The sequence below is a fragment of the Malaclemys terrapin genome, chromosome 23, assembly GCF_027887155.1.
Source record: "Malaclemys terrapin pileata isolate rMalTer1 chromosome 23, rMalTer1.hap1, whole genome shotgun sequence".
NCBI lineage: Eukaryota > Metazoa > Chordata > Testudines > Emydidae > Malaclemys > Malaclemys terrapin.
In genome coordinates, this window is record NC_071527.1 from 18,385,088 (window position 1) to 18,410,586 (window position 25,499).

At 49.1% G+C, this 25,499-nt stretch overlaps 1 protein-coding gene across 10 annotated transcripts in view; it reads right to left on the bottom strand.

The window, feature by feature from the left end:
• The window catches only part of DNM2 (dynamin 2), a 63,250-nt gene that overhangs the window by 30,516 nt on the left and 7,235 nt on the right, over positions 1-25,499 (bottom strand). For 7 of the 10 annotated variants that reach the window (XM_054013037.1, XM_054013038.1, XM_054013039.1 and 4 more), the window contains exons 2-10: positions 16,180-16,253; positions 7,922-8,071; positions 7,398-7,601; positions 6,547-6,645; positions 6,058-6,218; positions 5,155-5,297; positions 4,085-4,220; positions 3,167-3,234; positions 1,786-1,924 (exon numbers count right to left, since the gene is read on the bottom strand). In XM_054013037.1, coding sequence (XP_053869012.1) covers positions 1,786-1,924; positions 3,167-3,234; positions 4,085-4,220; positions 5,155-5,297; positions 6,058-6,218; positions 6,547-6,645; positions 7,398-7,601; positions 7,922-8,071; positions 16,180-16,253 — 1,174 coding nt within the window. The remainder of the gene's footprint in view (positions 1-1,785; positions 1,925-3,166; positions 3,235-4,084; positions 4,221-5,154; positions 5,298-6,057; positions 6,219-6,546; positions 6,646-7,397; positions 7,602-7,921; positions 8,072-16,179; positions 16,254-25,499) is intronic. The other 3 variants (XM_054013036.1, XM_054013031.1, XM_054013034.1) reach the window with 1 other exon arrangement.

The window sequence follows — 25,499 nt, forward strand, 5'->3', positions numbered from 1 at the left end:
TGCCTTCTGATGGCATGGAGCGCCGGTTTCTTTCTTTAGCTGTTTGAGATCGCCACTGCTATGAATCACATGGAAGTTGAGGGCCGGGGGAGGAAGCCAACTGCCACCATTTCCAGATTCCCCAATCTATTGGTTTATTAGGGCTAAACCAGGTGGGTGGTACTTGGTAAAGAGCACTGCTAACATCAGAGAAGCCCGGCTTGAACAAGCTGTTTGGATTTGATCCGGATGCCTGTGGACGCAGACTACCTGCCTAGGAGAACTCGTCTGCACGTTACTCCTGCAAGCTGCCACGCTGACTCACTACAAAGCCGTCTGAGTTTTCCCCGCCATGTTAGCTGGGCCTGAAGGAACTTTGGCAGCAAGTGCTGGCTTTTCCATGTTACACAGATCACTACAATCACAGTAAAACAGCACCACTCCTGATCCAGAAACAAACAGCTCCCTCCTCCCCCCAGGTCCTACAATATGAACCACCGGACGAGCGCTGAAGTTCTCTGCTCAAGCAAGACACTTTGGGAAGCAGGAGCTGGGGGCTATTTCACTTTTCGGAATGGCCTCAAAGTGGCAAACGGCCTTTTACTACGGACATAAAGCACTTGTCTACCAGGCACATCCAGAACTTGACAGACTGGATCCGAGTTGGGGATCCATCTAACCCAGGATCCTGCCTCTGAACAGCTAACTTTTAGAGACGTGAATTTTTTTTAAGAAATTTCCTCAATCCATTAGTACCAGATCAAGCTACAAAGCAGAGTCGTCCCAAGAAGCTAGTTATTAACTAGGGAAGTGGCTGATTTATCCCGGGTGACTGCGTAGTACCAGGGTAATTAACACTTCCGGAGAGGGAGAAACCTTTCGAAATGGTGCTCGCTATCGAGCACTTCATTCATCGCAGGATTTAGAAACAAGCCACAACGAACGTGAAGATCATTTGCTACAATAGCGGCTTCCAGCTTTTGCTCCCAGTCTCCACAGCTTCCCAGAGTGTAGCAAAGCAGCAGGTGAACTCACAGATGGAGAAGACACATGCTAAGACAGGCACCAGAACCCAGGAACAGCCTGCCCACCTGCCTGGCAGACTCCCAAGTGCTCGGAGGCAAAACCCTTGGCAGCTTCTGTTCCAATCTGCCACAAAGCACTGCAGCTGGAGGTCACATGGACAGAGTTTGAGATCCTCCCACGGGGACAGAGCCCAGAGACTTTGTGCGCGTTAGGATGATCATCATCATCATCCCTAGCTCTCACAGAGCACTGCTCATCAGTCGATCTTGAAGTGCTTTACCAAGCACGTCAGTACCGTGACCCCCATTTTACAAATGGGCTATGGAGGCCCAGAGAAGGGGAGTGACACACTCAAGGGTCACCCTGCAGGCCAGCGTCAGAGCTGGGAACAGAACCCCAGTCTGCAGAGTCCCAATTCGGTGCTCTATTCACTAAGCCACACTGAGACCGAGGTCCCATGGTGCTGGGCACTGCCTGGATCTTTATCACAACCCAGGGCAGGGACGGTATTCCTCAGAGCTGGGCAATGCCAGCATCTCAGGTGGGACGGAGGCAACCCTCCTTCCCTCTGTCCAGGGCCAGGCATGCCAATCAGGTGAGTGAGGAGGTGTTCACATTAGGTTAGCGAGCAGGCTAGGAGTGAAGAGTCAGTGTGACCGGTTTTGCCTACACACATCCAGCTCTGGGGAGTTTTCCAGGCAGGAGAGGACATTGGCAGCACACGTGCTTTGCCACCCCACTAGTAGGAAGGGGCTGGAGAGGCTCCAGCGGGTTCAATACCTTACTGGTACACTGTCTAACTGTATTGATTAACTCCTGAATAACCAGGTCGACACACTTCAGACAAGGCTCTTTCAGCTTCACCACCTGCTTTTTCACAATGGCCTCGAATGCCAAGTCTGGTGTGAAAAGCCCCGTCCTACAGGCAGCCGCACGCAGGGGTGAGGGAGGGCAGAGACATGGCAAAGAAAAAACAAAATGGGTGAACAGGTTTAAAGGCAACTGTCTGTGACCTGACGAGAGAGCAGCAGAGACATCGACTCCCTCCCCCAGACAGACAGGCCTCGATACCAACAGGACCTTCACTTGGGGATGGGCAGCCGTAATCATCCCATGGAGCAGGGGTGGGTTAAGCCTCCAATCGAGAGCACGATGCTGTTTTGTGACTTAGACGCATACAAAGCTGCTCTCTAAGGATCGGGAGTCACTGCCTAGTGCAGAGACATTTAAGGCAGTTTTATTGTAGGTCACATCTACGCTGCAAGTGGACGGGCAAGGAGCCTTTTCAACCCCATGCAGCATGTCAAGAGCAGAGTAGGCAATTCCGGAGTCAATATTCAGGCAGAGGGAACACAAGTGGGAACAGCCCAGGAAGGCAGACGTGCTCAGAGGAGGAATAAGTTTAAGGGGAGGCCTCTTTGGGAGGATAAACTCAGCCCTGTCAGGCCGAGGGTTCACTAGCTCTCAGAGCTACATCCTCAGTGCAGCATGGACTGAGCATCCGGATTAATCCAAGTGCAGCTCCATCACTGAGCTTAGGCCGTGCCGAATGGATCTTCTTTGACAGCATCCCTGAGCCAGAAGTTCCCAAGCGCACGGTACAGTAATAACCTGGATCCCTTTTCCTTTACTTGGAAGTTTAGATCTCAAAACACACTCCCCACTTACTATTTTCTGCCCATCTGGGAAGATGCACAAGGCAATGGAGGAATTCTTTTATCCTCGGATTTCAAGGGACAACAGGAAACAGATCTCCCTCCTTCACTAAACTCTACCAGCGAGACTAACAGAGACAACATTTAGAGTTTGCTCTTGGTTCTCAATGGAGACTGCTTCATTAGTGGAGCCATCACATCCCTACTCCCAGAATCAGAGTTAGATCAAATACTACGCTGTCCAGACCCATGGAAGAAAACTACATCGGCAACGGACCTGTTAAGCATCTAATTCTCTCTACCCATTTCCAATAACGAGCTTTGGTTCTAAACACCTTTTGCTTCCACATGACACACAAGCTGGCTGTAGCTGATCAGAACTGACAACTACACAAGGTTCACGGTACTAGTGTTTATCATAGAATAATGGTACAAACATGAATGAACTGCTCATAGGAAAACAAGACGCGTTATTGGTGCTAAAGATCGCCTGCTCCGATACTTGCCTTATGCCGTGGATGTTTTTAATTGCATAGCTAATTTCTCGCCTCAAGTCCTTTTCATCAAATTCCATCTACAAAAGAAACACGACAGTTAGATTATACAGCCAGGCCCTTCTGGGTTGAAGCACAATCACAGCTCAGGCTTCTCACTCAGGCTCATGTTTAAACTGCTTTCTCGTACAGCCACAAGAGGCAAACATATGCCTACCTGTTTGTAGCTGTAGACAGCGTACCATTGGCACCAAGTACTTCTGACCTGTAAAGAGACACTGCCCCTCTCCCCCAAGGAGCTTACCATGTGGGTAAGCAGTGGAAAGGCTGAGTCAACGAGCACTGAATTACAGCACATCTTGTTAGCACCCTGTGTGTGACAGAGGTGCAAGTGGGGGTACAGCAGACTGCCTGCCCTCCCGTAGGTCCTGATGTTTCTGTTTTATTATTGGGTGTCTGGAGTAGGTAGGTAGAACACCTTTCAGCTGCCCTGTTTTATTAGTCAGAGAGGAGGTTTTGCTCACCTAGAAACATCAGCACCAACTGCTGATCTGCCACATCCCAGAACAGCTAATCCCAAAGACAACATCCCATCCCTTTCTGTCTTGTCAAGAGGAGGAGACAAGCTAGTCTGTGCCCATCTCCCAGCTCTGCTCTGGCAAAGATGCTTATGCCATGCAGCAATGGATGAATGGGAGGAGAGAGGTTCCTAACCAGCTCAGCTGTTTAGCTAAGCAGTAGATCAACCCAACACCAGGGAAGGATGGTCAACAGACGCTTCTGCTGGCTGCCCAACAAGTCTGAAGACAGGCATACACATTGGAGCCACTCCCTCCAGCCCTATGGCTGGCAACCAGTGACATTCTGCTTTGCGTGGAGAGAGAAAACACCACCGCTGGACAGAAGTATTAAAACCAGCGTTCGCTTTACCTTCACCAGCTCGAAGGGGAATCTCTCGTGGAAGATGCGATTAATTCTGGCACCACCAGAGAGTTCTAGTGTGTCCACTTGGTCTCCTGAGCCTTCAATTCGCTTCTCAAAGTCCACCCCAAACTGCTGGACCATCCTGCAAAGAACCAGCAGGAGTAACAGGCATTAGCCAAATACGGCAAAGGCTATAACGGACCAGCCATTCAGGCTACGGCCACACTATATTCAGAGCCATGCTAGCCATAATCTCTATTTCATCTGGGCAGGATCATTTGAGAATTCTCTTCTACTTCCATAAAAGCAACAGAGGGTCCTGTGGCACCTTTAAGACTAACAGAAGTATTGGAGCATAAACTTTCGTGGGTAATGCCCACTTCATCACGTGCGTCTGATGAAGTGGGCATTCACCCACGAAAGCTTATGCTCCAATACTTCTGTTAGTCTTAAAGGTGCCACAGGACCCTCTGTTGCTTTTTACAGATTCAGACTAACACAGCTACCCCTCTGATACCTTCTACTTCCATGAATCCTATGGGGAAAGAATTTCATCTCCCTTTCGCTACAATTAGGGAAACCAAAACAATTGTCATTCACCTTCTTTTAGAGCTTAAGAATGTACATGCTTGTTCTCTGCTTTTATACAAGGCTTTAACCAAATGGATTACACAGGAGATCCTTGTAGGCACAACAAATCCAAGACGATGCCAGTTATTTGTCTGCAGAGCTTGTCTGCCAGGCATCGTAGCTACAGATTTAATGATCCATCAGACTAGCGTTGCAGGGTATTTAGTCTCGTGTGTCCATGCCAACTCTGAATGGCATCACCCGTGAAAGCTGGCACATCCTGCCCCCACAATGCCAATGTATAATGCCAGGTGCTAGGCACTGTGTATTTCCTTGGGATCATCAACCAGCTGGGATTCATGCGCTTCAAGCAAAGAGCAAGTTAAATATGGACCTATGTTAAAACCAGTAAGTGTCAATTCAGGCTAGACTCTCTCCCCCTCTGGTTAGCAAGGTTGGCTGAAATCCAGCGCCTGTCTATGGAGGCGGGGACTGGAGCAACGTACTGTAGCAAGGCTTTGGTTTTCCGTGTGGGGTCGTCGGGGCGGAAGTTCTTGTATTCCTCCACTTCCTTCTCCAGGGAGAGCAGCTGGCTCTGTAGCTTGCTGCGCAGCGAGGGCAGGGTATCACGGATGTGGTTGGTCAGTTGCTACAAGGGGATGGGAGAAGTGGTCAGTGCTGCTGGTCCCCCCTGCGCGAGCTGCCCCTCACGACAAGCTATGTCAAGAATGGCCAGGCAAGCCAGAGCCAACACTGCACAATAGGAGACTTGAGGAAATGCTTGTCTAGGGATCAGGTTTGAATGCTTTCACTGAACTGGCCACTCTATTAAGATCAGAAATAAGTTCTAGTCCAGGTTTCCTACTGTTCATTTAAAGAGACAATGGTCAGTTTCAAAGATTTTAGAGCAGTCTCAGGCCTCGAACCAGCCCCATTCTGCAGCTTTACAAGTCAGATTTTCCAGTTTTAATGCATTTTGCCTTCTCTTGCTTTGTGAAAGACCCATACGAACAAGGGGAGCTGACTATATGGGGAAAATAACGAAACTGACCGCACACTGGTGGCCAATTGCACCAAGTAAGCCAAAGAGAAGAGATTTCCCCTCCATTCTGGTGGCTACACGCATCTTCAGCATTGCTTAGAATTCACAGGTGTTCAGTCAAGTGGGACTTTCATTAGTCATTCTGCAGATGGGGAAACCCAGGCTGGCCCACGAGCAGACTTACCCAAGATCACACATGATGTTTTATGTGGGTTGGCCACAGATCCAATTTAACTTCTTATCCCCGGTTCTAACCACTTGACAATGCGCTCCCCACTACAACAACTCAGAGCTGTTAGTTAACCAACCCTCCACCTAAGCGAGTAAGTAGGGCCTATGCACGGACATTAACCTCAGGCTGGCCTACCTGGTTGAGGACTTTCTGTAAGTGAGGTGTGCCCATTCGATCTGCCATGTGCCTGTAGGCTGGGTGAGAAAGGAAGAACTTCCGCTCTGCGGCCAGCGCTGCTCTGATGTCCTTCTTGCCTTCTATATCCTTCTGGCTCCGGTTAACGACGCCGATGTAGCCTGCAACGGGACAATTCCACATGCTAGATCTTTCTAGAGCGGGACACAGCTGGTGCACTGGCCTTGAACACCTGTGTTCCCTGCAAGGGACCCTGGGGTTACTGATACAGTTACAAAGGGGAACTTTATAAAGCTTGCACAAAGGGGAATCTCTCCAAGCAGGTAACCAGGGTTTCCTGCAGAGCATGCCCCCTGCTGGCAGGTACCATCACAGCTGCTGCAATGCAGAAGAGCTCTGGGACTTCCCTGTCTTCTATAGATCGTGAAAGAGAGGAGGGAGTGGGGATCTCAGCAGAATGCTGATTGCATAAGGATGGTGGCATTCTACCTCTTCTTAAAGGAAGCAGTTTGTTCTCCAGGATGTCTCTGGCATCGGTGCCCTCATCCATCAGGTCTAGTTTGGTGATCACTCCAATTGTCCGTAGGCCTGAGAGAGGGAGAGGGGTAGAAAGATCAGTGGAGAAGCAGCTAATCAACGTCCCATCCCCCACTTTGCCAGATACGTTGAGGGCAGGGGACCAGGTCTGTAGTTAGACATGCAGGGAAAGCAGCCCTCAGTTTCCTAAAGCAGGAGCCATAACTCTCAAGTCAGCCTGCAGCACTTCAGGTGCAATTTCAATGTTCACAACTGGCTCGTGCGGCAAGAGGAGCTAGTGATTAACGCCATGACTGGACAGTTTAGTGCATCAGCCTGAGTGACGAGAGTCACATAACTCGTTAGGCAAGACGTGAGCGCGTCAAGCCACACCCTTCAGTGAAGGCTGTCAGCCAAGCAAGCCAACAGGTCACACCTTGTGAGTCTGCCTGGAGGACTCTGGGAGATAAAGAACACACCTAGTGGAAGTCAGAGGACAGGAGGGTGGTAGGAAGAGTGTCATGGGGGGGGGAGAGCGAGAGAGAGAGAGAGAGACAGACACTTGTCAACAGGAGACCCGGCTGGAGCAGCAACAACTGCCCTTAATGGGGACAGGAGAAGAGAGCCAGGATGTCCTTCCAAAGATTCAATGACATCAAGATACCCTGTTCTAATAGCACATTCCACTTGGCAGAGCCAGCCGTGATTCCCCATAGTAGCGAGAGCTGTTCCGCAGAACACATGGGAATCCTGATATCCCCTCCCTTTGTTAAAGGATTCTGCAGCAGTTATGTTACTGCAGCAGGTGGGTGCGTTTGTTTTACCTTGAGGATCTACTTCTTTAGCCATTTTAAGAGCATCCGAGTTCGCCAGATCCATGTTGGCTGGAGTCACCGCAAGAATCAGGCTGCTTTCTCGGCTGATAAACTGCAAGATCATGTCCTTGATCTGGTACTCAATATCTTGGGGCTGGTCTCCTACCGGCACCTTGGTGATACCCGGAAGGTCGATCAACGTCAGATTCAGCACTGAGGAGAGAGGAAAGCAGAGAGCTCATGCTGTGTGAAGCAATGCAAAATATTTTATCTCTGCAGTATATGGGGAAGGAAGGGGCGTGTGCAGGGGGTGCACAGAGGACCAGCTAGGATATTCTGTTTGTCCTCTGTAGATCACTGCAAAGCTTGTTGCTCGGGAACAGATCCTGGTCTTCGGGGACCTTCAAACCTCCCTCTGAGATGCTATTTCTTTTCCATTCATTGAAGTGTCACAACACCCATTTCTCTAGTCTTTGCATTTAGAAGCCGGCTGACATACGCGCTCTGATCAGAAGAATGCAAGTCTCACTCACCATGTGGTGAATATACTCTCAGGTTGATGGGAACGGGAGAGATTCCTTTATTGGTTCCTGTGACCCGGTCTGTCTCTGCTTCGATCTCCTGCCGAACCTCGTCAAAATCCGTGAACTTTTTGGATTTGCAGTGCAAAAACTCTGCATATTCTGGAAGAGAGAGATACCCCCCAGGTTTGGAATGTAACACACCTGCTTGCAGCTAGCCTTCCTTTACCAGCAAGAGGGCAGAGTTCAGCCCCAGTGTAAACAGACCCAGGCCCCAGTAGACTTGCTGCTTACACCAAGACTGAACGTGGTCCTTGTCCTTTCATAGATTCTAGCACTGGAAGGGACCTCGAGAGGTCATCGAGTCCAGTCCCCTGCCCGCATGGCAGGACCAAATACCATCTAGATCATCCCTGATAGACATTTATCTAACCTACTCTTAAATATCTCCAGAGATGGAGATTCCACAACCTCCCTAGGCAATTTGTTCCAGTGTTTAACCACCCTGACAGTTAGGAACTTTTTCCTAATGTCCAACCTAGACCTCCCTTGCTGCAGTTTAAACCCATTGCTTCTGGTTCTATCCTTAGAGGCTAAGGTGAACAAGTTTTCTCCCTCCTCCTTATGACACCCTTTTAAATACCTGAAAACTGCTATCATGTCCCCTCTCAGTCTTCTCTTTTCCAAACTAAACAAACCCAGTTCTTTCAGCCTTCCTTCCTAGGTCCCAGCTTTGAAACTCAGCAGTGCAGCATCCGCTCTGTGGGAGCCCAGTGAGCTACATGCCAGAGAAGAGGTGCTGGTGCAGAAAGCAGTCATGAAGTCACACTACGCTTTGTGAGCATTACGGGGATTCAGAGCTGGGGGCAGGAAGACAGCACAGTCTAATGCAGGAGAGTTGGGCCAATCAGGAGAATGCAGCAGTGATGGCTAGAGACTGATTCAAAGCCCCACCACATTCACCCACCCCCAGAGTGACACTGCCTCTCAGGAGCACCACACTTGCGGGTGTACAAAAAGTGATGAGAGCTGCCTCTCTCTCCCAGTACTGTGGAACAGAAGAACGGCCAGACTGGGTCAGACCAAAGGTCCATCCAGCCCAGTATCCTGTCTCCTGACAGTGGCCAATGCCAGGTGCTTCAGAGGGAATGAACAGAACAGGGAATCATCCAGTGATCCATCCCCTGTCCCTCATTCCCAGCTTCTGGTAAACAGAGGCTAGGGACATCATACCTGGCAGATAGCCACTGATGGACCTATCCTCCGTGAACTTATCTAGTTCTTTTTTGAAGCCTGTGATAGTCTTGGCCTTCACAACATCCTCTGGTAAAGGTTGACTGTGCGTTGTGTGAAGAAATACTTCCTTGTGTTTGTTTTAAACCTGCTGCCCATTAATTCCATTGGGTGACCCCTAGCTCTTGTGTTAGGAGAAGGAGTAAATAACACTTCCGTATTTACTTTCTCCACACCACTCATGATTTTATAGACCTCTAGCACGTCACCAGGAAGTGACAGAATTATTTCCAGTGCTCTTCCAACAGCTACCAGAGGGGGGAGCACACCCTCCCAGAAACAGGGTTTCAGACCTTAACTCACAGCTAGAGCCAAGCCTCATCCTGTTTGCTACAAGCACCTTGCCTTCAAATTCAGCCCAGCCTCTGGCGCAGGGACTCTGTTTATACAGCACAGAGCACAACTGTAGTGCTCGCTCCTGATTAGGAACTCTGGGTGCTCCCACAGCAGGTTGCCTTGGGGAAGAAGAAATGGAGGTTGAGCTGCCTTCCTTGTAAAGGTCCAGGAGCCCACACGGCAGAGGTCAGGGCACAGAGAAGTCGCTTTCCAAGGAGGACATGGGCCTGAGTTATTTGGTTCCCCTACCCAGCCAGCAAGCTCTTCGATCATGGCCCCTTTGTGCTGCACAGAGGAAAACAGTCCCTGTCCCAAAGAGCAGACAAACTAAATAGACGAGGAGTAGGAAGAGAAACTGAGGCACAAAAGGAAGCAATGTTCTCAAGGTCCCCAGCATGTCAGTGGCAGAGCCGGGAATAGGACCCAGGCGTCCTAGTGCCGCACACCAAGTACACTTGAAGAGGGGGTGAACTGCCATTTCGCTTTCAAAGGGAACGTCCGTAGCCCATTCCCCTGCAGAGCTTAGACACCAATCATCAACCTCTTCCCAAACCGAGGCTGCAGAGTCCACCTGCCTTTAAGATTCCAGGTACAGGGCACAGCCCAGGATCGGTTTCCCCTTTTAGCTCATTACGAAACTATGTTGCTGCCTGCCATAAGCCACGGTAACTGCAGGACAATACAGATTTCTCTCCTTATGTTAACACTACAACACCTCTTACCGTGGAGCTCGGCTCAGCCATGCAGACTCCTGCCAGCCCTCTTACAGAAACAGAGCCACCCTTGAACGGAGACGATTCCTAGTGTTGCTCTTGTGCCTCTCACATCAGAGGGCCAAGACTTGTCTATGCTGGACAGTTAATTTGGATTAAAGGTAAGGGGGGTGAATGTGAAGTACAAGAGCTGTTCCCGGCTAGCTCCATGTGTAGACACACCCACTGTGCTTTGTAGGTGGCCCTCTCTAGCCCACTAAAGGGGGAGAACAAGGCAGCTTTATTCTGTGGCAAGTGGAGCAGAGCCAGAGATTCAAGCTGGCCAAATAGTCCCGCTGTGAAAGCCAGCGAGCAACGCAAGGAGAGGCCCGCCCTTCCCCAGAGATCACCCAGTGGTGTGTGTTTATTTGGGGCGGCTGCTAATCGGGGATTTAACCAGTCTAGCAGTCTCCTCTGGTGAAGGCGGAAGGAGCGAGACAATGGAAGCCAGCAGGCTCTATAGGTTAAGGTTCCACAAGCCAAGATTTTTCTTGCAGCCTCTGTGCTATTAACAGCTGCTTTGATGTGGATGTGAAGTGAAGCTTTCCTTCCCAGAAGGGAAATGGCCCATGGGGGAGATGCTGGCACACACTGGGGGTTGGTTCCGGCACTAGTGCTAGCTGGTGAACCTAGATATCAATGCCGACGTTGGTTTGCAGAAGGACTATGTGCCTTTCATTCTCTGCCCATCATTTTAAACACTTCATTGCTGGGTTTTTGAGCCCTGAAGAAAAGTCTGAGTCTAACCTGCCAAGACACTCACTGGCTGCATCTGAATGGCTGAGTGGACTGGGAAGAAACAGATTGCAACATTCTAGGCGCAGGTTCTGATCAGCCCATCACTGAGGTGTGTGAATGCCAGGTGAGAGTCACAGCGTGACCGAGAGAGCCCTTAGGGCCACCAAGCCAGGAAGGAGCAGAAACAGCTGCATGTTTAGCCCACACCACTTGCTCCCATTCAGGGATCTATCGGTATTGCGGGGGTCACTGCTGACCAGCCCTGCTTGGATCTGTGCTGACAGAAGTTCACTTCCAGTGAGGAGCAGCACGTTAGTGCTGTCCAGTCTTTAAACACTAATCCTATACCTCGCTGGGAGGGAGGGGAGTCTCCTCCCAGAGGGGAAACGGAGGCATGGAAGTGTGTCTGTCTGTGTCTCTCTCACTCACACACTCCCCAAGCTCTGCTACTGGTGGGTGGGTGTGTGCATGCGCGCGCACAGATTTTCTTACAATCCAAATATAGGGTCACAGGGACCATTGTGATCTAGTCTGACCTCCCATACAACACAGGCCAGAGAACTTCTAAGATAAACATTTCAACCCCTCCCACCCCCCCGACTCACACTTCGATACCAAATGCCACTTAGACGAAATACACAGCATCGAGACAAGACCATCCCTCTCTGCCCTGCCCCGTCCCATCTGGGTTAGCAGTGCAAGGAAGGAGAGTCTCTGTTCTCCCCTCCCCCTAGGGGCTAATGAATTTCAATAGCTGGACCAAGGAAAAAGAGAGAATCAGACAGACTGAGCCTCTCCTGGGATCCCGTGGGTCACGCTGAGGAGGGTCTCATCACTGCTATGAAGAGCCCATTTAGTGAATGAGGCCAAGGGGTTTGCAGGCTGGAACTCTCTGGGAGCGCAGTCATGCTAACTGGAAGGCCTGATGTCAGGGCCTCTCTCTCTCTCATGATACTGATGCCCCTAACTGGCATACTTGATAATAGTATCATGATACCACCCGGGAGCCTCCTCATGGCCCAGGATCCCATTGGGCTAGGCACTGCACAAACACAGGCCCCGCCACCAAGAGGGGGTGGAGGGTCTATCAATGCAATCTCATGTGACTCTGGGCCTGCACTGCCTCCCTCTGGGAGAGAGGAGCAGGAATCAAGCTGGTAGAAAGTTTGAAAGCAGCTCTGATCTCACTGGCATTTCCCAGAAACAGGTTGTTTTCTACATGAGGGCAATAAAGTTAGGAAAAGGGTTTAATCACTAGCCCTGGTCACCTGCCTTCAGGGCCATGAGAGCAGGCAGGCAGGCTCTGCCCCACTGGCACCCAAAAATAGCTGGTCGGTTGTGGGGCACATTTCAAGAACTCCTGGTCTAATCTGCTCTGTGGCTTGCACCCATCCAGTCCCAGAGCAGTCTCCATCCAGTCAGAGGAAGACAAGAGGGAACACCAGAGAGCTACTGATTCGGGATTTAACAGCCCCCCAAGTATAGACAAGAGCAGCATGACTCCTGGGAAATGCGAATGCTTCCACATCCAGCATGTTCTGCACTTCAAGCAGAACTCTCCAGTCATCACTTGCATGGGGCATCACATTACACTCTAGCAGAAAACACAACAAGATTTGACTGCAGCTGAAAATCACTTCCCCTCCTTTATCTATCAGCCAAGACCTGCCGCTCAGGTTTCACTTTCTCCTGCAGCCAACCACCAAACTGCAGGCACCAGCTGTTAGACAAAGAACCCTGGACTTGGGAGATAAAGAGCTTGGAGGCTCACCTTCACCAGTGAGGTATTTTACTGCGGAGACAGCGTTTAAATATTAACCCAGCCCCATTCCTCCAATGGGTGGTTGGCTTGAAATGGCTGAACTGAACTATGCTGGATGCATGCAAGGCAGCAAGCAAATCAGGAAGGCCCAACCCGAGAACTTTGGCCTTATTTAAAACACCTGCACAAGTCTCCTCAGTGCTAGCAACAGTGCCTGTGCCAAGTTCTAGATCAGTGGTTCTCAACCAGAGGTCCGGGACCCCCAGGGGGCCACAAGCAGGTTTCAGGGGGTCCTCCAAGCATGACTGGCACTCGACTCGCTAGGGCCCAGGGCAGAAAGCCAAAGCCCCGCCACGCACGGCTGCAGCCCGGGACCCCGAGCCCTGCCACGTGGGGCTGAAGCCTGAGCAACTTAGCTTTGTGGGGCCCCCTGTGGCACAGGGCCCCAGGCAACTGCCCTGCTTGCCACCCCAATGCCGGTCCTGGCTTTTGTATGCAGAAAAGCCGTTAGGCACAGCTGGGCTGTGGAGTTTTTATAGCATGTTGGGGGGCCTCAAAGAAAAAGGTTGAGAACCCCTGCTCTAGAGGAGCGTTTAGGGCCCCAATCCAAAGCTCACTGACGTCAAGGGAAAGATTCTTCCATTGATTTTAATGGGCATTCAGCCCAACAGGTAGGACCCAGCACAGTCACTCCATTGGTAGTGCAAGCAGCACCGCGTCATGGCAACGCCAACTAATCCTACTTGCCTACACTCTTCTGGAAACAAATCCACAACGCTCCAGCGGTCCCTGAAGTTGGTCCTGTGCAACAGACTCCTCCCCAAGCCAGCCGAGACTGACTCGCTTCCAGCTGCCTGACCCCTGCCCTGCCCGTTGCTCCTCCTCCGGCCTTTGTCTCGCTTCCCAGGCCAAAAGTCACCTGGTCGCATCCCCCTCCTGGGTCTCAGGTTACGAAGGGGCGGCCACAGCATCCCTGCAGGCAGTTGGAGCAGACCCCACAGAAGTCACACATGCTTATTCCCACTACCTAGGCATTGGTGCAATACACAGGGAAACTGAAAACAGTAAGACTCCCATACAACAAGGGAAAATCCCCACTTCGTCCCACAAACCAATGAGCACAGTTTGACTGAAATTTCGCTAACTCTTCATGTATTTTGGACACCAGATATTAGGATTATTGCTCCAGGAAGCCTTGAAGATGCAGCCACGTTTGGGGTGTAAGTTTCAGTCAATGCTCCAAAGAGAGAGAAGTCTGCCAAGCTGCAGTAACTTTCCATCCTATTTAACAACGTGCTTGCTGATTGGGCTGGCGACAACCACCTCATCTGCAGATCAATAGGAACAGACCCTTAGTAGCTACTGCTCCCTACCTGTCTGGGGTGGCAATGCAAGAATTAACTGCTGGTAGATCGATTCCCCCACTTCCCTCGGAGATCTGAATGGGAAGTTCTCTCTCCAAAAGCGTTAACCGGTCTTGAGTGCAATACAGACTTCCCACCTGACAACACAGCCCCAGGGTCCTTTGCCATCGACTGTTGTGACTGCACTTCTCCAAGCCCAGGGGGTAGAGAGGCCCACCCACCCCTCCTGGAAAAAGGACAAAGCAAGGGAACCCTCATGCATATTTCATCCAAAGTAACACAACAAGAGAAATCTTCCCGGAGATCAGGTTCGCTGGCACTTTAAGCGTGTGCTCAAGTTAGGGTTGGGACTGTGTTTAGCCTTTTCACATTTATCATGATCAGTATCTGGGGCAGAGCGCCGTGACCCAATAGCAAGGTCTGTTTCCGCAAAAAGAACAGCAGTACTTGTGGGACCTTAGAGACCATCACTCGCACAGTAACAAGGAACTGTTAAGAGTGGCAGGAGAAAAGAGATAAATGTCTATCAGGGATGGTCTCGACCGTATTTGGTCCTGCCATGAGGGCAGGGGACTGGACTCGATGACCTCTCAGGGTCCCTTCCAGTCCTAGAATCTATGAATCTAGGCCATGGTTTTATAAGCAAGTTTGTTTTGTGAATAGTTCACCAGGAGAATGGGGTTGTCCCTGTGCTTTGGGATCACTAAATGCTCATGATCACGTAAGAAAAGCTATGAAGTGTCACAATGCCTCAAAGTTGTATTTTTATTTGATTAAAAAGCACTGCCATCACGATCTGGTGGAGTAAGTTAAACCCCCTCTCAAGTGGGACACTGGGAAAGCAGCAACTCCCTGACCTTTTCATTGGGAGAATAGGAATGGCTTTGTGTTAACGGACCACGTCACAGCATAGCAGGGAGCTCAGTCTGACAGCTCCATTTGGTCTTTTACATGGGAACAGATCGATTTGCCCAACTCTCTCTCTGCTCTGAGGAATAGCAGCATGAAGCTGCATGACCCAGGAGGGACTGAGGCCAGGGACAGAGAGGAAAATGCAAACTAACAAGGAAAAGGAAACTTTCTGGTAATGTAAATGCCTGCAGTGATAGGCCCCCTGCCCAGACCAGAAGTGGGTTTGTTCTCAAAGCCTTTAGGGCTACAGCTGGTTTTCAGACATCACATATTTCCAAGATTTTAGGCTAGAAGAAACCATTATGACAATCTACCCCTCTAGAAGAGGCCAGAGTTTTGTATTTGTGAAGGGCTGGATTTGTTTAGGGGAGGAATAGCTCAGTGGTTTGAGCATTGGCCTGCTAAACCCAGGGTTGTGAGCTCAATCCTTGAGGGGGCCACTTTTAGGCATCTGGGGCAAAATCAGTACTTGGTCCTGCTAGTGAGGGCAGGGGGCTGGACTCAATGACCTTTCAAGGTCCCTTCCAGTTCTAGGAGATAGGATAGCTCCATTAATTTTAATTTTTTTTTAAATCAGAGTAAGTTGATTTGGACTAATCGATACCGCTTAACTTGCAGTGTAAACTGACAGACTAATGCAGAAGTGATTTGCCAAAGAGTTTCCACCAAGTTATCTATGCCTGTGGTACACGTTCTTGATTAGCTGCACGCTGAAATGACAGTACTAATGCCAAATTACACAAAACAAGCCTCCTAGCTCATTTGCCACTTACAAGGCGGCTTTCATCTCCTGAGCAGCACATTTTCTTTGCAGCAGTTTATCAAAAAACACCCACCTTGTTCCACGAGCATTTAAGAGTGTCATAGCTGCTCCCTACATATTCATAGACTTGTTAAGTGGCAAGACTACAAGGGTCTTGTACACAGAGACATTCAAACAGATTTGCACTTTTTCTGATCTGCTGTGTAGATCGAAAGCAGCATTTGCCAAGGGTACGAGACTTGTTACCCAAATGGAAGAGGAAACTTCAGGCATCCCCAAGCCCACATCCATAAGGGAACAGCTGGTGTTTTGATTTATGGAGCAACAAGCTGTTCAGCCCCCCTCTGTACCTGTTTTTGAGAAGATTAGCTGAAGAATAAGAGGACGTCGGGTGACAATTCCAGACCCACGGGGAAGAAAGTCTCTGTAAGGAAATAAAAGAGATGGAGTTACTCACAAGGCTAAACAACCAAGGCATTCAGAGACTACAGTGAGCAGTAGCATATAAGCACCTTATTATTTGTGTAATGGCAACGCCTAGAGACTCCATTGTGACAAACCCTGTACGTGCTCCTGGCCCTGCTGAGCTTACGATCTCCTTCATTTTACAGATAAATCATTCGCCTTTTGTTGTACCTCAATTCCCCAAAGACACTGGGGATCTGTGGCAGAACCCAGCACCCTAGCCACACCACCATCCTTCCATTCAGTTTTTACCCAAGTCTCCCATATTCACAGTTCTTAGAGAGGAAACCTCCTCATTACAGGAATGAGTTTCTCATTCTCTTGACGACCAGGATATGACCTCTCCTGAGGCCTCTGGAGAGGATGCCGCTAGTTTTATGCTACAGCAGAGCTGGGGTAGATAGAAGGAGCTGTATTGACATGCACATCATGCTCTAGTATCTGAAGAGACAAGCAGCACTGTCAAACAGAGGGACGGACAGCTCCCGTGTCCTCAGGTGCCCCTTTGCCTTACAGCTTGTAAGTGGTCGATATCAAGGTTCACAGCAGAAGGGTCTGGTCTTCCAGCCACCAACGTTTTAATGATCAAAGCTCGCAGGGTTGTTAAATTGTGTGCTCATCATGGTAAGCTGAAAGACAGACAGTTTAACAGGGGAAAGAGACTCAGTCATTTTCTTTTTATTCCTGGAAGCCACACGGGTTTAAGTGATTCGAATTATTTCCCAGAAGAGCTGGATTTCTGATGAATTGCAGAGACAAAGAGCTGACAACACTCCTGGGACACAGACAGAGCTCTTGGAGTGAGTCAACCCCACCCCTTTCTACTGGGTACAAACTCAAGTGTGCAGAGCCATTGAGAGAGTCCAACATGTAGGCCTCTTCTGCCCGGAAACGGTGCTCCTCCACATCCTAGACGTGCTGTTTTGTTAGAGACAATTCCTGCAGCCTGAGCGGCTCCAGTTCTTCTCTACGACAGCACTGAGAAGAGTTAGACAGAGCTGCTAGGGCAGGAGTGAGGGGCACGTCATGCAGGTTTTCTAAGCCGTTCTTTTGTCTAGCATTCACCGGCTTTGAAATGGAAGAGAGACGCTGCCTAGGAAAGACTGTGCTGAGAGCTTTCCCATTTGTTTCAGCCCGGCAGTCATCTGGCCTCCTCCAAATCCCCCTGCAGTGGGAAGCTTTTGGCCTTCCAACTCCTATAGCTTCCACCATCGCTGGGATGCGCACAGCTGTGCCATTTGCTCTCTCAGAGAAGGGGTAAGATACGCACATCGCCACAGCGTGAAGACGCCTGCCAGCCATCTCCATTATTTTGCCCTTTATTTAGCTCTTACACATGTGAGTGACATTTGTGTACAGTTGTGTTAATTTTGCATACTAGGTGTGCAAACTGGCAAGCCTGGTACACTGGGTGCCCTCATTAGACCCCAGGGTTCACAGATCACAACACAGTTTTCCTCTCAGGTCTGTTTCAAGCTGCCTGCAGACTCAAGAAGATGCCAGGGAGACCCCACTTCACATTTGCAAGGGTAGCGTCTAACAAGTGGAAGCTTGAGTTGTGCAGAATCTGACCATCACGGGTGGCTATATGGGCCAGTGCCAAAGAGCAGGCTGGGGGCTAACACCATTCTGCCCAGCCGGTGGCTTGTGCTGCAGTGATCACAGCTCTGTAGCAAAATGTGAGCTTGAAGCAGGTCAAACAGAGAGCACTGCATGAAGAACGCTGGGTACACCCAGCTCAAGTACAGGTTAGCCGAACTGGGGTAGAGCCGAGAAAATGAGTCGTCAGAGCAAGCCCAATGAACTCTTCCCACCAAGCACGTGGAATAAACATCTTCCCACGAGACCGGAAATACAGATTCTGTGGACACAACATCTGCTCCTGCAACAGCAGCGGGTGGGAACCAGCAGGAAGACGAAGTGTTTAGTCTGTCATGGAGGTCTGCTCTCCTTGGTTTATTTTCCCTTGTGCTCTGCTTTGCTCTAAGTGCTACCTTCCAGCCACAACCCTCAGAATAACCCAAGATACGGAAGTCTCACACGAGTCCTTACGTGCCATTTGGAACATGATCGCTGTTCTCTGGCTCCCGGCTCAATACACAAGATGATGTAGGCCTGTACTCCAAGCAGCCACACACTCCTCCACAAATCAGCAACTGGCTTCCTGTCACCAACTTCTACCCCAGCCCCATCTACTCCCATCTTACGGGAGAAATCATAGAAGATTAGGGTTGGAAGAGACCTTAGGAGGTCACCTAGTCCAATCCCCTGCTCAAAGCAGGACCAACCCCAACTAAATCATCCCAGCCAGGGCTTTGTCAAGCCTTAAAAACCTTTAAGGATGGAGATTCCACCACCTCCCTAGGTGGGCCATTCCAGTGCTTCACCACCCTCCTAGAGAAATAGTGTTTCCTAATATCCAACCTAGACCTCCCCCACTGCAACTTGAGGCCATTGCTCCTTGTTCTGTCATCTGCCACCACTGAGAACAGCCAAGCGCTATCCTCTTTGGAACCCCCCTTCAGGTAGTTGAAGGCTGCTAACAAATCCCCCCTCATTCTTCTCTTCTGTAGACTAAACAAGCCCAGTTCCCTCAGCCTCGTCTCGTAAGTCATATGCCCCAGCCCCCTGATCATTTTCAGTGCCCTCTGCTGGACTCTCTCCAATTTGTCCACATCCTTTCTGTAGTGGGAGGCCCAAAACTGGACACAATACTCCACTGGGTAATACTTCTTACCCACGAAAGCTTATGCTCCCAGTACTTCTGTTAGTCTCAAAGGTGCCACAGGACCCTCTGTTGCTTTTTACAGATTCAGACTAACACGGCTACCCCTCTGATACAATACTCCAGATGTGGCCTCGCCAGTGCCAAATAGAGGGGGAATAATCATTTCCCTCGATCTGCTGGCAATGCTCCTACTAGTGCAACCCAATATGCCATTAGCCTTCTTGGCAACAAGGGCCCACTGCGGACTCATATCCAGCTTCTCGTCCACTCTAAGCCCCAGGTCCTTTTCTGCAGAACTGCTGCTTAGCCGGTCGGTCCCCAGCCTGTAGCAGTGCCTGGGATTCTTCCGTCCTAAGTGCAGGACTCTGCACTTGTCCTTGTTGAATCTCATCGGATTTCTTTTGGCCCAATCCTCCAATTTGTCTAGGTCACTCTGGACCCTCTCCCTACCCTCCAGTGTATCTACCTCTCCCCCCAGCTTAGAGTCATATGCGAACTTGCTGAGGGTGCAATCCATCCCATCATCCAGATCAGTAATAAAGATGTTGAACAAAGCCACCCCCAGGACCAACCCCTGGGGCATTCCGCTTGATACTGGCTGCCAACTAGACATTGAGCCGTTGATCACTACCCGTTGAACCTGACAATCTAGCCAGCTTTCTATCCACCTTATAGTCCATTCATCCAATCCATACTTCTTTTAACTTGCTAGCAAGAATGCAGTGAGAGACCGTATCAAAAGCTTTGCTAAAGTCAAGACACATGTCCACTGCTTTCCCCATATCCACAGACCCAGTTATCTCATCATAGAAGGCAATCAGGTTGGTCAGGCATGACTTGCCCTTGGTGAATCCATGTTGACTGTTCCTGATCACCTTCCTCTCCAAGTGCTTCAAAATGGATTCCTTAAGGACCTGCTCCATGATTTTTCCAGGGACTGAGGTGAGGGTGACCGGTCTGTAGTTCTTCGGGTTCTCCTTCTTCCCTTTTTTAAAGATGGACACTACATTAGCCTTTTTCCAGTCGTCTGGGACCTCCCCCGATCGCCACCAGTTTTAGAAGATAATGGCCAATGACTCTGCAATCACATCAGCCAACTTCCTTAGCACCCTTGGATGCATTAGATCTGGCCCCATGGACTTGTGCATGTCCAGCTTTTCTAAATAGTCCTGAACCTGTTCTTTCACCACTGAGGGCTGCTCACTTCCTCCCCAGACCGTGTTGCCCAGTGCAGCAGTCTGGGAGCTGGCCTTGTCTGTGAAGACTGAGGCAAAAAACACATTGAGTACTTCAGCTTTTTCCACATCGGTCACTAGGTGGCCTCCCCCATTCATTAAGGGCCCCACACTTTCTCTGACCTTTTTCTTGTTGCTAACATACCTGCAGGAACCCTTCTTGTTACCCTTCACATCCCTTGCTAGCTGCAACTCCAGTTGTGTTTTGGCTTTACTGATTACACCCTGGCATGCTCAAGCAATATTTTTATACTTCTCCCTAGTCATCTGTCCAAGTTTCCACTTCTTGTAAACTTCCTTTTTGTGTTTAAGTTCACCGAAGATTTCACTGTTAAACCAAGCTGGTTGCCTGCCATATTTGCTATTCTTTCTACACATCGGGGTGGTTTGTTCCTGCGCCCTCAATAAGGCTTCTTTAAAATACAGCCAGCTCTCCCTGGACTCCTTTCCCCCCTTCATATTAGCCTCCCAGGGGATCCTGCCCATCAGTTCCCTAAGGGAGTCAAAGTCTGCTTTTCTGAAGTCCAGGGTCTGTATTTTATTACTCTTTCTTCCTTTTGTGAGGATCCTGAACTCAACCATCTCATGGTCATGGCTGGAGACCTGTTCTTGTTAAAACCCATCTTAAATATGGGTGATAAAATAAGATCACGTCTCTCAATAACCTGTTCTGTTTGCCTCTCCCCCCTTCACCAGAGACTGCTGGAATTACATTATACCGTCCAATTCAGGGGCCTGATCTCAAAACATGATCACTTACATGGCACTTTTGTACCAAGGTTACCGGGGCTCTAGAACACCAAGCTATACAAGTGACAACGTTCTGTTCAGAAGGAACGTGAACATGGCTGCTAGCACGCAGATCCGCATCATCAGAAGAGACATTCCAAATCTCATTTTAAAACGGTTTGGCATTGCAGTGGCATGCTTTCTGTATGGGACCAGAGAGTACAGAGATGATTGAAGTACCAGTATCGGTCACTGGGCTGCTCGGACCAATCCTTGGAGTTGTAACTAGTTTTCTGGCATTTATCTCTAAGGAAGTTCTGGTCCATTTTTCTAATTGGGAAGTGAATGTTCTTTTTAAAAGGTTGTTTTCATTGTGGGTTCAATGTCTGGGCCCCATCAACAGTGGCTGGGCAAGCTGAATTAGAAGCAGCGTAGAGGGAGCCTTGAAATACAATTCTAGAAACCTTAGGTTCTGTCCACACTATGATTAAATCACGCTATGAACTAAATGGGAGAGGCTAGGACGGCCCAGAACCACCTTAAGGCCTATGCACTATTTGCCCAGTTAATAGGTTGGGGGACAGGGAAGGCCCAAGATAAAAGTACAGGCCACTTCTACTGGAGGGAGGTGGGGGGTGGGGGGGGGGGGCAGAAGTAAGATAGCCAGCTTGCACTCCTGTGTTCCGTAACTAGGAGACCAAAAGGTTTCTTGTAACTCATGTTTGTTTTGTTTTTCTAGAAGGTGACCCCTGAGCAGGCTGTGTAATCCAGCCTCAACTCAGAGTCACCCAAGTTCTCCAGGGCAACCTTCTGAGATTTCAGGGGGGGCTTTATCTTTACAAAGCCTCCCCGTTTCACCTGCTAAATCTTCGTGACATTTGCCTTCAGTGCCCATGGAAATGGCTTCCCTCCCCTACATAAAATAGAGCTCAAACTGAACTTCTGTTAAGATCCTTTGTGCACGGACCTTGCTCTTTTAGACTGTAAAGCAGCATGCACACCCAATTCCCTATAAACAGAGAACTCTTTACAATCCCATAGTCATCTGTTACAGCGCAGCAAAGCCGAGGCTATTAACACAACGAGCTGCACTTCCACGGATTTTTGTCTAGCCTTCCCTCAGGTTGAACAGCACCAGTACACACACGACTTTACAATACTTCGTGCTCACAACCCCAGTGACAAAGGGAAGTGGGACTGCAGTGCAGTTGCACTGTGAGTCAAGGGCAGAGGCAGGAAACAGAACCTAGATTCCTGCTGCATGTTCATGTCACACAGGGCTAAAGGAATCAGGCCAAACAGCACAAACTTGTTTGCCATTAAGTCCCAGGGTCAAAGGTGAACATGGTTTGATCCTGCAGGAGAATGCAGGGTGACGTACTATTTGAATGTAAAGCTACAAGGGAGATTACGTGTCCGCTGTTTAACAAGAGGTTACTTTATTGAGAGGGAGCGGGAACGCCTATGCGGCACATGAGATGTGGGCCAAGCTTTGTGTGGTACAGAAGTCAGTCCGTTCCTAAGTGGTATCCATGAACGGCAGGGTGTGGGCGTTTTACAACTGAAGGGCGTTGCCACATTCACTTCGGGTCAGGCGCGCTTATCTTGTTGGCAGCATAAATGGGAGTCTTCTTATCCATGAGAAACTTCAGTCCAGGAGACGTGTCAAAGGGGACTAGGACCCTACACAAAGGTCCTTTCCCCATTTACAATACTAGGGTGGAAATGGCTCGGCTGTACGCAGTGAGGCGGTAACTGGAGTGGCCAGTTCGGAGAGAGCTATTAGCAGCCAGGGTTTGAGCATGTGAAAAGTGTGTTCCAAAAGCAAATGGAAGTTGGTCCAATAAAAGACATTACCTCACCCACCTTGTCTTTTCAAGACACTGCCACAGCATACAAAACTTCCTTTATTGCTGCTCTGCACCTGCTAACCTGCCTCCAGTTTACCCATTATCAGGCAATCTAGCTTACTTAGCTCGATCGAAAGGGCAGAGGTCCACTTTCTGAAGCTAGCAGGATGCCATTTAATACCCTTCTGTCACTAGCACCATCTCCATTAGCAAAGGCACTTAAAGTCAGCTCCCTATCCTCAAGTTTCTTTGTATTTCACCACTTGGAAGGTCTTGCTTGCACTTGTCAGTCTCCTTCTATTAGAGTTTAAATCTTCCTGGAATGCTGTTTATCTTGGCAGATCCTTCACGAGGACTCTTTGCTGTGTTTTGAGGAAGACCAGGCATGGAGGGGCTTCCTCCTCCATCCCCCACAATGGCAGACTTGCTGGGTGGCTTTGGACAAGTCACTTTACCTCTGCGACTCAGTTAGTTTATGATTGCACCCAAAGGCCCCAGTCAGGATTGGCGCAGTTGTACCACATGCTGTACAAACACAAACAGACAGTTCCTGGCAGAACTTACTTTAGAGCTGGGAGAACACGTCCCTCCCAAAGGGGGAGGGGAGGGATTTCATTAAGATCTGTAAAGTGCTTGGAGAGCCTCAGCTAGAAGTTGCTCAGACTTAGAACGACGTTCATAAAGCCATATCCTGGCCAGAGGATAGATATGGTCTAGATATGATGGGAACAGTCTCCCATGCTCCAGATGGAAGTGCGTCACGGAAAGGTGCTCACTTTATTCTTGGTTACTTCACTCTTTTCTGTGGCTTTTTCTCAAACCAGCTCGCTCCTCTATCAGGGATACTCTATTTCTAAGTTCTATTTTTCCTCATACATCTGAGGCCACAGGTATCATTCACTACTCCCCTAGCCTAGTAATAAAATCTTGAGCCATTCAGACAGAGCCATAATTCAGATGCACCGAGCTGCATCTCTATGGGCTCACTAAAATCCAGCACGACAACTCACTCTACACACACTATTGATTTCAGACCAAATCTTAAGACCGTGTGTTAAGTATTACTACCCAGCAACTTGACATAAGAACCAGTCATTTGTATCTTTATCCTACCCCTGAAACATCAACTTCCCATCTAGCAGAAGCTGTAATATTCTATCAGCATTGTTCTGGAAGTTGTGTTTCTCTCTACCTTAGGCTAGATTTATAAATACAGATTTGTTTATTTGTTGCCTATCTGATCCATTTCCTCTGAAGCTCACTGCTGTTGCTCCAACATTTCACTATTAATGGTGGACTGCAAGTGTTTTACTAGAGATTGCAGGATGCAGGCAGGGGTGAGTACAGAGCTGTTCAGAAGCACAACTGCTGCTGCATTTCACCAGAATTGAGATATTTAAAGTTGCCGAGAAACCTCATCTGCATCCTTCCTGGTTTCATTAATGTTTTATGTACAACCACTAACAGTATTGATAACATGTTATGAACAAGAGATAATGGCCACATTGACAATATAGTCGAGGAACCAAATGTCAATGGACAGACCTCCCAACTGTGTGGCTCACAATGACTGCATTGTCATCCTCGGGCCCAGTGAGCCAAGGACCCACTACAAGTCAATGGTCAAATTTTATGTAGATTGAAATGTCTTTTACACTTCCATTTGTCAGGATGTCCCTGACAGAGCCACTGCAGGGTAAGTGGGAGACTCGGAGCATTTAGCACATTTGTACTGACACTATAAGGGTTCCAATGATGGATTAGTCAATGCACATTTCATTTGTGACATCAACAGGCTGGGTTAGAATACTGCTAGTAATGCAATTTTAATGCACCACTTTATATTTCCTCTTGCGTTTCTCTCCATAAGAGGGTTGAAATGACTCATCTCTATTGAGAAGTGCAGGATGATTGGCAAGAGCACCCACTATTCTGTTTCCCCTGGCATCTTTTTCAGTGGGTATTAAGGGCAAAATAGCTTCACCCTGAATACATTTTAATCCCTGCATCTCATTAAAATAATTAGCGCACTTACACTGGGACCCTGAACATCTGAGCTCAGTTCCTGCTCTGCCACAGCCTCTTTAGGTGACCTTGGACAAGTCATTTTGTCCATGCTTCAGTTTCCCCGTTGGTAAAACGGGGCTCATAAACCTTCCTTTGTCTCATCTATTTAGACAGAATTTCAGAGCACGGGCGGTTTTCCTGGGTCTGCACTGTGCTCAGCACTATGGGATCCCAATTTAATTGAGGCCTCTAGGCTCTATCACAAAACAAATCAAAATTGATTTTAAATAATTAACTTATGTCACAAGGATCCAAAACCCCTCAGTGTGCCACCACCCCCACCACCCCATTATCTTTGCCCAATAAGCTAAATAAACCTCAAGGCTTGTGATTAACCCGAGCAGGTAAAGCCAAGCATACTCCTTGCTTTCTGAACAGGAAGTACTGGAGCTCAGTTGCCATTACAGCCTGGGAACATGCACTGCTATCAAGGGAAGCAGACCTGAAAGGTTACCTCTCATTACTGCTAGAAAGTGGCAGTTTTTCCAGCATTTCTCAGGATTTCTCTGAGCCTAACTAATTAAGGCAGCTCTGAACTTAAGGTAGCCCGAGATGTAGTGGTGTCACTAGAGAATCTTGCCCCTTCCTCTGATGCA